Source organism: Somniosus microcephalus, chromosome 31 (genome assembly GCF_052327205.1).
Source record: "Somniosus microcephalus isolate GS21.2 chromosome 31, FLI_Smic_1.0, whole genome shotgun sequence".
In the NCBI taxonomy this organism is placed as follows: Eukaryota; Metazoa; Chordata; class Chondrichthyes; order Squaliformes; family Somniosidae; genus Somniosus; species Somniosus microcephalus.
The window spans coordinates 39,271,042-39,283,721 of NC_141017.1; the positions used below are offsets into that span (position 1 = coordinate 39,271,042).

The window sequence follows — 12,680 nt, forward strand, 5'->3', positions numbered from 1 at the left end:
TAGAGCTTTATCTTGGTCACGAATTTTATTGGCCTTACAATAATTTTTTACTCTTTCAACATATATGGCCCAATCTTCGAGGTCACTATCAAAGGTGCTAATATTCCCGTGTTTAGGCATTGTAGATTTGCAATTTCTCAGATTTTATTTTCTTTACTTGTTATCAAAGATGGCGGCTTCCCGCTCTTGCCGTCGTCCTCCGCCCACAAAATGGCGGTTTTCCCGCGCTTGGCGGTCTTCACCCGTCCCCCGACGCCGTCTCCCTTCAGCCCCCGAGTGCGGCCCTTATCTTCGCCGCGATCGCCCGAGTGCTGCCCTTATCAGCGGATGCGATCGATGGATCGCGAAGTGGCTCCCGACCGAAGCGGCTCTTGCTCGCTCCCTCCCGGGCTCTGGCTCACCCGCTCGAGCGTTTCACCGCGGCTCTTATCAGGGATTGCGATCGCCCTTATCTTCTCCAACTTCCCCAGCCCTGTCTTTGCAGCCAACGCTGCACGGCTTACCCCACCACCTAGGTTGAACAAGGAAACTGCAGAAAGACTTCTGTCAGTCGCTGGAAGCTGTCAGGATAGCTGCTGCACTCCAGTGCTCAGTCGCTGATGGAGGCTTCAGAGTCCTAAAGCCTGTCGCTTCTAGTGGGGTGGTGATGTTTGAAACCTCTCTTCAACTGCCGCAGGGTAAGAACCTGACTCGTCGCCAGTGTTAAGTCTGTGAGTTGTTCAAGTAATTAATACTCAGACTTAATCAGTAACAATAAAACAGGTCTTTACTGGTTGGAGGTAGGGACTACACGTAGGTCTTTACTTCATGCCCACAGGCGGGAACTGAGGGGAGATCAGTACCCACAGTACTATTTATACCCCTATGGCCAGGAGTGGTACTGCGTATCACTACGCCCTACAAGTAGTGCAGTCCTGTCCATAGGTTCAAAGTAGCACACATATTACATACACAACAGACACAACTGGGTCTCTTTAGAAAAGCAGAGATAAAACTTGAAGGCCTAGAACTTCGGCTGCCCAGTGCCCACTTTTCGGGCACTAAACTGCCTTGCTAAGCTTCCAATATGGCGGGCAGAAAGTGCGCATTAATTATGAGCTGGAAATATGCCATCTATCTTATTGGTAAAGGCCAGAAAATCGGCGTAGAGTGCCCACACTTGAAACAGGCATTAGCACCTGTGCCTAAGCAAATAAGCGGCCTAATGCCTGTTTGTGACCCCCACTGCAAAATTGGTCTGCCCCGAGGCAGCCGGCTGCACTCAAGAAAACCTGGTCTACATGCGGCCTAACAGGCGATCCTTAAAGGAGTCACCCGTTGGGCCACAATCAACAAGACAAGTGTTTGAAATATGCTTACTTCAATGTGGAGCCAGGAGGAGCAGGATTCTTGTTACCGATCCAGCAATTAAAGAACATAGGCTGGTGCCGGACAACGATTCCCTTCCGATCGCCACCGCTACCTACCCTGTGGCAACTGCTACCCCCATCACCGCTACCCCCCCCACCCACCGCTACCCTCCGCCCGCCGCAACCTCCCCCCCGCCCGTCCGCCCGCCGCTACCCCCCACCCGCCCGCCGCTTATTTTTAGTTCATCCAGTCTATTCCATGAACTGGTCAGATTAATTTGAATCTATTTCAGAGTAATTTCAGTGGAGTTTACTTGTATTGTACACATTATTATCAGCTAATCACGGACAGTATTGTCAGAAAGCAAAGCAGAATATACGCATTATTTAGATTATTTAGATTAGGAAAGTTCAGTTTAGGTATGAAGCATTCAGTATTAACATTATTTATTAAAGCAGCAACTCAGGTTCAAAAGTTACCTTTCCCAATGTCACCATTCGGATATACAAAACGCAGTGTGTTAGCAAACTCCGCAAGACTTTAAACAGCAGCAAAATCAAATTGTTTTAGATTATTAGTGCTGCAATCCCTAGGTTATAAACTACACTTATTGTCATAAACAGTTGTTATATTATTACCAAATATCAGCAAGATGGCAAAAAAACACCCGCACACCTTCACAAGAAGTAGCACTTAACCATTTCTGTTGCAATTCTTATACTATGCATGTTACATTAATGAACTGTCACAGTATACACAGCATGTGTTCAGCAAACAGTAGCAACGATGGACCAAGAACACATCTGCTTGTAAAATATACATTGTAAAAGCAATATTTATGCCATTGAAGCAAACAGTCATGACAGAAATAGATTATTGTACAGTATAAACAAGTCTTACATCTAGCCTTCATTTCAGTTAGTGAGAAAGAAAGTTGTTTTCGCAGAGCTCTGTGGTTATCAGTGCTGAACCCCTCTAGATACCAGAGTTCAGGTGAATATCCAGTGTTTGTGGAAATCAAAATAAACTTTTAAACACAGTGATTGAAAAACAGCCCAAAAATACAGAGCAATCTCAGCAATGAGCTGTCCTTAGTTAGTACGTTAATTGCTGCGAGAAGACTTTAACACTGCAATCAGCGGCTTCCCTCAATAACAATCTCAACAACAGGATCCTTGGGATTTCTCCCCAAAATCACCACATGTAATATCATTTTTATTGGCTCAACCTGTTCGTAATTGTCATTATCCCACCAGGTCATGGATCAAGTTTCTTTAAAGGGAGAGTCTCCTGATGTTCATTTCCATTGGGGACCTGTGGATTGTTGTTGGGTTTTGCTTTGTGTACTTTATATAGTCCTCTTTTATGGGCACTGGATTTCTTGCACAAGACAACAATGAGTGCAACAATGGTCAGTGCGAATATGATTCCTAGGATCACCAGAAGTAGTATCCATATTTCATCTATGAAAACATTCAAAAAAACAGTTACACAAGTGATTGGCAATCCCAGGGCAATATATTTATTACAGAATTCCTGATTCATTTCCAAAATCCATGGGGGAAAAATTCAGTATCGCCCCGTTTGGGGCGCCATTATCGGCCGTGCACAAAGTTTAGCGCCTGGCGCTAATTATCGCCTCCGACAGCAAACTTGGCTTTTATCGCCCCTGCAGGTGATTGGAGTGCTAAATCAGGCACTTCACACCTGTCTTATGGCGCAAAGGCCGAGGAGCGAGGCGCTACCTCAGAGCGCTGGCGAAGCAACAAAGGGCAAATCAAAATAAACCTGCAAAGTGCTGCTCAGTACTCAAAACTCCTTCACACAGTGTTGAATCTCTCCAGAAGTCTCTCCCTCTCTCTCTCAGAATGTGTGGTGCAAAATTGTCACCGACAAAAAAGGCAGGTAGCGGTCGCCTTTAAATAGCGCTCCCCTAGTCCCTTTCTGACAGCATAACGCTCCCCTCAACCTGTCGTTGCTAGCGGCAGGCGGTAAGGCAGGGGGCGCCACTCAATACCCGGTCCGGGGTGCTAACGGGGCGCTGCGCACTCGACTGACGTCACAATCTGCTGGCGCAGGAGATCGTGGCGGTAGTGTTTAGCGCTGCCATAAAATGGGTAGTTAATTTCATGAGCGGCGCAAACATCACCGCGCCCGGGCGCTAGTTGCTTTGTGCCCCATTAGCGCCCTCTAAAGGTGCTAACGGGAGGCGCAACCAACCCCCCATGTGTTTTACCAGGCTTTTCTGTTTCAATCTCAGGCCTGATCAGCAGGTGTTCCATCTTTTTAATCTCTCCCATTTTCTCTCTTTACCTACTCACACACTCCTTGTCCCTCTATTACATTTAATTCATTTAATGCATCTTCCCATTCTCTGATATAAAGGTCATCTAACAATTTCCTATTTTTCTCTAAAGCAGGTTCCAGGCCATTTCACTGATATTTCCTCTCTGTTTGTTTGTCCCTCCAATTTGCTTCTAATTATATTAAAGTTCTTGTTCATCTTTCATTTTTCAGCCCAAAGCATGCACCATCCGTTCTCTCCACAGATTCTGACTGACCTGCTGTGTTTGCAGCATCTCCTGTTGTTGTTTTTCACTGAGGTTGCCCCTCTCACTATTAGAATTGATACCCAGCCGTGTGATGCAGCGCACTGAGCTGCCAACACCCTGCACCATGGACTGGCAGCATGTGGATTCACAGCTGCAACTCCCCTCCTGCCGAGTTATTGCCCGGGCAGTCTGGGCAAACACAGAGCAGGAGTAAGGGGCTTCCACACAAAGAGAGACAAGTGGAAGGGAGTGTCACTCTGGGCCACTCGTACCAATGTCCCAGAGGCCAGTTACAAAGCAGCATTGTTAGAGGCAGGCAGTAGTTTGCCCATTTGTCCCTTCGCCAGCAAGTGTGGAGTGGAACAGGAGTCTTAAAGAAAGGGGAAGAGAACCAAAGTCGGGTAAAAATAAATAAATAACAGAATTAAGTAAACCGACAAAGCAATCAGGATTTATTGGGGGTAACAGAAATGCTGCTTCAGTCCTCAAAGGGTTAATTATTTTTCCTTTTATATGAATTGTGACCAAGTTTACAAACTGACCTGTGACCCCGAGGTCCACTTCCTTCTCATCAGTTCCATATTTATTGGTAGCTCGACATTTATAAATTCCTTGATGTTCTGATGTCACTTGGGGAATACGGAGGACTCCAGGAGGGCCAATCTCAACGTTGCTGCCGTTACTGGGGTCTTCCCACTCTAATGTAGCCGGGGGGTTTGCACTGGAGTCGCAGGTCATTGTAACCGCATCACCTTTACTGACGGTTACTGGAAACACTGACACGGGTTTGTTATTTACTGACATGGTTATGGTTGTGTTTCGTGGTTTACCTGGAAAAGAGAAAATAACCAATGTAAATAGGCAGGCACGCCCACGGGATCAGTGACACAGCACCACATCAGTGCTTTGATTAGCTGGATGCCTGAACGTCACCACGTATTGTCTTCTCATCCATCTTCCAACAGCCCGTCCAGAACAGCTGTCCTCCCTACAGTTGGATTGAAGTTCAGAGAGTGCAACTGCCTGGAATTTACTCCCAGTCATCTCTTATTTTATGTAGCCTGAGTGAAATGCAGTGTCTTTGTGTCAATATAAATTCAACATAACAGCCAGTCACTGGATCTGATTGCTTAAGAACAGACACACTATTCACAGCCCTCAGAATAAAAGAACTTGTTCAAAGACTTCCTGTAAAATCTGTTACTCACATAAAATGACTGCACTCAGAGAGGCGTTTCTGGACCCATACTCATTGATGGCCGTGCACATGTACTGACCACCATGTCTCAGCTGGACTGATGGGATGTGGAGTATCTCTCTGCTGAGTATCTTTCCATCTTTGCTCCAGGACACCTGGGGAGCTGGGTTCCCTTCTGCATGACATGTTAAAGTCTGTGATTTCCCTTCAATCCAGTCTTCTTGTGCTTTAGATGCCTGTGCTTCTATTGGAGCATTTGTAAAGTTTATTAGAATAAAAAATTAAAACATGAAATTGAATAACACAACACTCAAGTATTCTTCAGATCTCTCTTTCTGGTGCTCTCCAGATGTCAGAGCTCAGAATAAAACATGCTTCTATTTTAAAACCCAGTGTCACCATCAAGCACTCCCAGGTCAAATACAGCACAGGATAAATGCAGAGTAAATCTCCCTGTACTCTGTTGGCTAAAAAAGCAAAGTTCTGGGTGGTGCTTTTGACAAATCTCTATGTGATTTCTTATTCACTCTATCGGCTTTCTGAATAGCTGATGCAGCACCACTTAGAGAATGGAGAAGGATGGTCTTTGGTGACAGAAACCGGACGGACCACCTGGCACCGACATCAAGATGCCAGGTTTGTTACAGGCAGGCAGTAGTTTGCCCATTTGTCCCTTCGCCAGCAAGTGTGGAGTGGAACAGGAGTCTTAAAGAAAGGGGAAGAGAACAAAACTCGGGTAAAATAAATAAGTAACAGAATTAAGTAAACCGACAAAGCAATCAGGATTTATTGGGGGTAACAGAAATGCTGCTTCAGTCCTCAAAGGGTTAATTTTTTTTCCTTTTATATGAATTGTGACCAAGATTACAAACTGACCTGTGACCCTGAGGTCCACTTCCTTCTCATCAGTTCCATATTTATTGGTAGCTCGACATTTATAAATTCCTTGATGTTCTGATGTCACTTGGGGAATACGGAGGACTCCAGGAGGGCCAATCTCAACGTTGCTGCCGTTACTGGGGTCTTCCCACTCTAATGTAGCCGGGGGGTTTGCACTGGAGTCGCAGGTCATTGTAACCGCAGCACCTTTACTGACGTTTACTGGAAACACTGACACGGTTTTGTTATTTACTGACATGGTTGTGTCTTGTGGTTTATCTGGAAAAGAAATGTTAAAAAATATGAGAGTAGGAAGGTGTTTGGAGCAGCAGCACAGCATTGTGGGACACAAGTTCAACCTCATTGCCAGTGAGTTCCCAATCCCAGCCGTGTCAATGTGGGACACATTCCTCTGTTGGTACAGAAACCAAGGCCTAGAAATTCAAATGTATTAAACAGCTGCCTAAGCATCCAATATGGTGCCGGAAGTGCGCAGCCCACCAGATTGGATCAGGCTGCTCCTTAGTCGCCCAGGGCACAGGCCAGAACTATTTAAAACAATGAATGTTAAGCAGCTTGGGATGTTTTGCTACGTTAAATGCGCTATATAAATGTAAGTTGTTGCTGAATAAATTATTCAGATTAGGGCCTTATGCTTGTTGCACCCTTTTGTGATATTGGGCTGCCCCAGTGCCAGATTTGCCACATGATAAACTCGCCCAGCAACTCGTGGCACTAACGGGCAGGAAGGACCCTTCAGCAGTGCTATTTAAAGGGCTCATCCAGTACTTACAGGTTAGTTGAGGCTGATTAACATTTGAGCATTTTCTGGCCTGTTTACTGACTGTGAAAACTTTATTCTGACTGCTGAGAAGGTGGTTTTGCTGGTGCTGCACCATTTTTAAACCTGCGTGTCGTGTCCCCTGCTCGCCCTATCCCCTGTTCTCCCTGCCCCCTGTGCGTCTTTCTCCCTGTATGCCTTGCCCACCTCGCACTCTGCTCCTGAAAACGGGCCGAGAGTGCAATCAAATTTCTAGGCTCAAGACCGTTTGATGACTGGGTGAGGGCAGGAGTCAGCTGTGTTGGGAAAGGCATGAAGACCTGTCATGTAATGCTAGTGCCAAACCCAGCAGTGCAACTGTATTTCTTTCTATGAAGTCAGCCGTGTGTAAGCATGCAGCCCCATTCTCTCGTCTCTTCTTCTTCTTCTTAGGCAGCCCCTCGGAACCGAGGATGACTTGCTTCCACATTAAAAATAAGTTCTCAGGTGACTGATGAGTCCAATGCGGGATCTACAGTCTCTGTCACAAGTGGGGCAGATGGTGGTTGAAGGGGCAGGTGGGTGGGGTGCTTGGGTTGACTTGCGCTGCCTGCGCTTGGCTTCCGCTTGCTCCCGGCGAAGAGACTCGAGGTGTTCGGCACCTTCCCGGATGCTTCTCCTCCACTTTGTGCGGTGTTGGGCCAGGAATTCCCAGGTGTCGGTGGGGATGTTAAACTTTTTCAAGGAGGCTTTGAGGGTGTCCTTGAAGCATTTCCTCTGCCCACCTGGGGCTCTCTTGACGTGTCGGAGCTCTGAGTAGAGCGCTTGTTTTGGGAGTCTTGTATCGGGCATGCGGACAATGTGACCCGTCCATTGGAGCTGATCGAGCGTGGTCAAAGCTTCGATGCTGGGGATGTTGGCCTGAGCGAGAACACTGACGTTGGTGTGCCTATTCTGCCAATGGATTTGCAGGATCTTACGGAGGCAGCGTTGGTGGTACCTCTCCAGTGCTTTGAGGTGCCTGCTGTACATGGTCCATGTCTCTGAGGCATACAGCAGGGCGTGTATCACTGCTGCTCTGTGGACCATTACAGATCGACTGAGTGGCAATGCACTGTAATGGTTGATATTAAAAAGTCTCTCACTGCATTCAGAAAGCAGCCTTTTTAAACCTCCATGCCCTGAGGCCATTCATCCAAAGTTGCTGCTGGATCCCCACCCGAAAGAAATTGTGCACCCACTCAGATATTGCATCAAATGTTATACCACCGACTCTCATGAGTTTTGAGCACTTGAGACCAAGGCACAGTTTCCTTACTCTATGGGCTCGATGTTGGGTAGTTAACAGGCAGAAAATAGGATTATCCCCATTTTTCATCCTGAAGTGCGGGCTTCCCAACCTGGGGGAAGGAGGTGAGTAGGAGGTCTGCGGGAGTAGGAGGGGTCTGAAAGTCCGATGTAGAGGTGAGTGATGGGTGTAAGTGTGGAGTGGTAAGTATGTGAGGTGAGTGTAAAGTGTTAGAAAATGTTAACTTACCTTTGTTTCTACCTGCAGCCTTCAGCCTCTGTGGAGCCGGAGTCCCTGACATCTCCATTGTAGAGATCATAGACTGGCTGTTGCATCCTCCGATACAACAGCCAGCCAGCTGATTTCTGCAAAGTAGAAAGGTTTGATGAGTCCTGAACACATGGCCTCATCAAACTACACAGAATGTCAGTGGTTGACAGCTTCACAGAGCTGTCAAACGACATTTCTTCTTTCAAAAGTTCTTGACAGATGACACGTCATACGTTGACGTGCTCTGTCACTGACTTCCCCCCATTTGGCCTGCTGAGCCAGCCGGGTGGGCTTATCAAGGTCAATCAGGGTAAATTTCCACTGGTTGGCCAGAAGCTGATGGAGGTGTGACTGAAACCTGGCAAGCAGCAGTCCCGCCTCCAAAAGCTTCCCATTCAGAACATCCAGCCCTTTGGGAGCGATTTTCCCAGCCCCGAGGAGGCGGGTTTGGAGGCGGGACAGTTGGAAAAATCACAAAATGTGAGGGCGCAATTTTGCTGGAGGTGGGTTTCATGGGTGCGATTCGGTCCCGCCTCTATCAGTCGGGAAAGGTAGTTAAGACCCTTAAATAGTGGTTAAGGGTCTCTGTAATCCTATTTTGCCAGGCCTTTATTATTTTACCACATTTTCAGCGTGTTGCACGGCCCTCCTAAACCACGCCAGCTAATCCTGGCTGGTTGACCAGTGGGTGGCCTCCTCACAGCTGCAGCTCCACCATTAAAATGGAGCTTCCAACAGGGATCAATTGCAGGTGGCAGAACTTTTGTTGCACAGGTCTTTCAGCACTTTAAGCAGGCCTACCATCAGAGATGCTGCAGCTTCTATCTCTCAACTGTGGGACCTCCTTGGAAAACCCTCTCCCCACTTGGACTGAGCGCGTCCCCAACAGACGTATCTGCCAGCAGCATTGGCAGCACGCGAGCACATTGCTGGCCATGATGCAAGGGATGCACTAATCCTGGCCAGATTTGCATAGGGTGCCCATTGTGGCACATGTGCTTGGCTCCTTCTTAACATATGATAGACAATGGACATGACTCTCTGGCCTCCTTTCACTCTGACCACCAACCTGACCGCGCAAGTGTCGCGGAGCCCGCAATGTGGAGCTGCCTAAGCCGAAATAACAGATGCCATCATGCCAACAGTTTGCCATCACCTAATTTTAATACATTCACACAGGGATGGCATTTCATCAATAATCAGAAACAATCACCCAATCTGCACACAGATCTGGAGGTTATATCCCTTGCCATCTGGACCCACACAGCCTTGGTTTCTTTGAGAGGCCTCTTCCTCCCAGATGAGGGGAAGAGCACCTCCCTGCTAGCCCTCGCCCCCTCAACCAGGATACCCAACGCCTCATCCGAGAACCTCGGGGAGGCCCTTGCCTTGGAGCTGGCCATTCTTCAAGGAGATAAAAGTTTGGAGGTGGTGCAGCATCGACCAAAAACCAGTGGAATGAGCCAAGGCAGCAAGCAGCCCTCACATGAAGCTGGATAAGTGACGTCAACAGAGGTGAGTTTCAGTCCCAAAAGCCTAATTTGCCCAGGGGAACCCACTAAAAACCCGTTAAAAACTTGAATTTTTTTTTCAAAAAATAAAATTTTTGTTTAAAATACTTAATTTATGTAATTTAAAGTCATTTTAAAAATGTGATTTAAAAAAAAATTATTTAAAGTTTTACTATGTTTTTGGGAGTGATCTCTATTTATATATTTGACAGGTCTTCCTGTCAAATGTATGAATGGAGATTCCCTTCTCTGATTGGCTCCCCGTGGCCAACATGATCCCAGGGATGCTGCAAACCGCCTGCGCCTCTGGGATACGTGTGCCCTGCGCACCGGCAGTTTGGAGAGGCCCAGCATCGGAACTCTGCGCCTCCCAGGAGCCCTCCGGTCCAGGCGCAGATTTTTCCAGATCGCAGCCCTCCGCCCGTGGGAGGCCTGTGAACGGAATTTCTGGGCCATTACCCCCAACACCATGAGCTCTTATCTTATGCAGTAACCTTTTATGTGGCACCTTGTTGAATGACTTTTGGAAATCCAAATACACTACATCTACTGGTTTCCCTTTATCCACCCTGCTCGTTACCTCCTCAAACAACTCTAATAGATTTGTCAAACACAATTTCCCTTTCATAAAACCATGTTGACACTGTTTGATTGTATTATGATTTTCAAAATGCCATGCTATTACTTCCTTAATAATGGATTCGGGCATTTTGCCAATGACAGATGTTAGGCTAAATGGCCTATAGTTTCCTGCTTTCTGTCTCCCTCCTTTTTTGAATAAGGGCGTTACATTTGTGGTTTTCCAATCCGCTGGGACTTTTCCAGAGTCAAGGCAATTTTGGAAGATTACAACCAATGCATCCACTATCTCTGTCGCCACTTCTTTTAAGACCCTAGGATGCAGGTTATCAGGTCATGGGGACTTGTTAGCCTTTAGACCCATTAGTTTGCCTAGTGCTTTTTCTCTAGTGATAGTGTTGGTTTTAAGTTCCTCCCTCCCTTTTGCCCCTTGATTTTCTACTATTACTGGGATGTTTTTAGTGTCCTCTACTGTGAAGACAGATACAAAATATTTGTTCAATATCTCTGCTATTTCCTTGTTTCCCATGATTATTTCCCCAGTCTCGTCTTCTAAGGGACCAACGTTTACTTTAGCTACTCTCTTCCTTTTTATATACTTGTAGAAGCTCTTACTGTCAGTTTTTATATTTCTTGCTAGTTTACTCTCATAAGCTATTTTCTCCCTCTTCATTATTTTTTTAGTCATCCTTTGCTGGTTTCTAAGATTTTCCCAATCTTCTGGCCTGCCACTAATCTTTGCAACATTGCATGCCTTTTCTTTCAATTTGATACCATCCTTAGCTTCCTTGGTTAGCCACGGATGGTTCATCCTTCTCTTCGAGTCTTTCTTTCTCAATGAAATATATCTTTGTTGAGAGTCATGAAATATCTCTTTAAATGTCTGCCACTACTTTTCTTCCGTCTTACCTTCTAATCTATTTTCCCAGTCCACTTTAGCCAACTCTCTCCTCATAACTTTGTAATTGCATTTATTTAAGTTTATACTCTAGTTTCAGACCCACGTTTCTTACCTTCAAACTGAATGTGGAATTCCATCATGTTATGATCACTCTTCCCTAGAGGATCCTTTACTACAAGATCATTAATTAATCCTGTTTCATTACCAGATCTAAAATTGCCTGCTCCCTGGTCGGTTCCACAACGTATTGTTCTAAGAAACTGTCCCGAATACATTCTATGAACTCGTCCTCAAGGCTGCATTTGCCAATTTGATTTGTCCAATTTATATGAAGATTAAGATCGCCCATGATTATTTCAGTACCTTTCTTACAACCCCCATTATTTCTTGATTTATACTCTGTCCTATAGTGTAGTGTACCTGAGGTGGAGTGGGCTAGTGCTAGTGTACAAGCTGCCTAGCACTTACAGCTAGAGTGCACCGCCCCTTTACGAGGTGCTGGCTGCCATTAAGTGGTGTCAGAGACGTCCAAATTCCGCCCACCGGTCCACCCCGCAAAGGTCGTGCAGCCACTGAATAGTATGGGAGGCACTAGCTCCACCTCTGACTCATTTTAATGAGGTCCCAGCACAAATTTAACATGCTGCCTGGGACCAAGTTACCAGGTGTGAGCAGTGCTCTTCCTGACCCCTGCACTCTCTGGCCCCTGCGCACCCTGCCCCCTACACGCCCTGCTTCCCTGAGTGCCCTGACCCCTCCCGCCCTGCCCACTGTGCCCCCTGACCCTGCGCGCCATGACCCCTTCATACCCTGACTCCTGCGCGCCTGACCTCTGCCCGCTGCGCTCCCTGACCCCGCACGCCATGACCCGTGTGTTCCCTGCCCCCTGCACGTCTTGCCCCGAGTGCATTGTCCCCTGCGCTCCCTGACCCCTGCACTCCCTGCCCACTGCTCTCCCTGCCCCTTGCGTTCCCTGCCTCCCGCGCATCTTGCCCCGAGTACCCTGCCACCTGTGCTCCCTCCACCTTGCGCGCCCTCTCTCCTGCGCTCCCTGCGTTCTCAGCCACTGCGCACTCTGTTCCTATAAAACGGGCCGAGAGTGCAATCAAATTTCTAGGCTCAAGACCGTTTGATGACTGGATGAGGGCAGGAATCAGCTGTGTTGGGAAAGGCATGAAGACCTGTCATGTAATGCTAGTGCCAAACCCAGCAGTGCAACTGTATTTCTTTCTATGAAGTCAGCCGTGTGTCAGCATACAGCCCCATTACAGATCCACTGGGTGGCAATGCACAGTAAAGGTCGATATTAAAAAGTCTCTCACTGCATTCAGAAAGCAGCATTTTTAAACCTCCATGCCCTGAGGCCATCCCCCCAAAGTTGCCTCTCGATCC

At 47.1% G+C, this 12,680-nt stretch overlaps 1 protein-coding gene across 1 annotated transcript in view; it reads right to left on the minus strand.

The window, feature by feature from the left end:
* Window positions 1-1,644: 1,644 nt before the first annotated feature.
* Window positions 1,645-12,680, minus strand: part of LOC147097784 (vascular cell adhesion protein 1-like) — an 80,447-nt gene continuing 69,411 nt past the window's right edge. Inside the window, 4 exon segments of the mRNA XM_085971900.1 lie at window positions 1,645-2,813; window positions 4,445-4,732; window positions 5,111-5,344; window positions 5,977-6,258. Coding sequence (XP_085828026.1) covers window positions 2,608-2,813; window positions 4,445-4,732; window positions 5,111-5,344; window positions 5,977-6,258 — 1,010 coding nt within the window. The 3' untranslated portion in view covers window positions 1,645-2,607.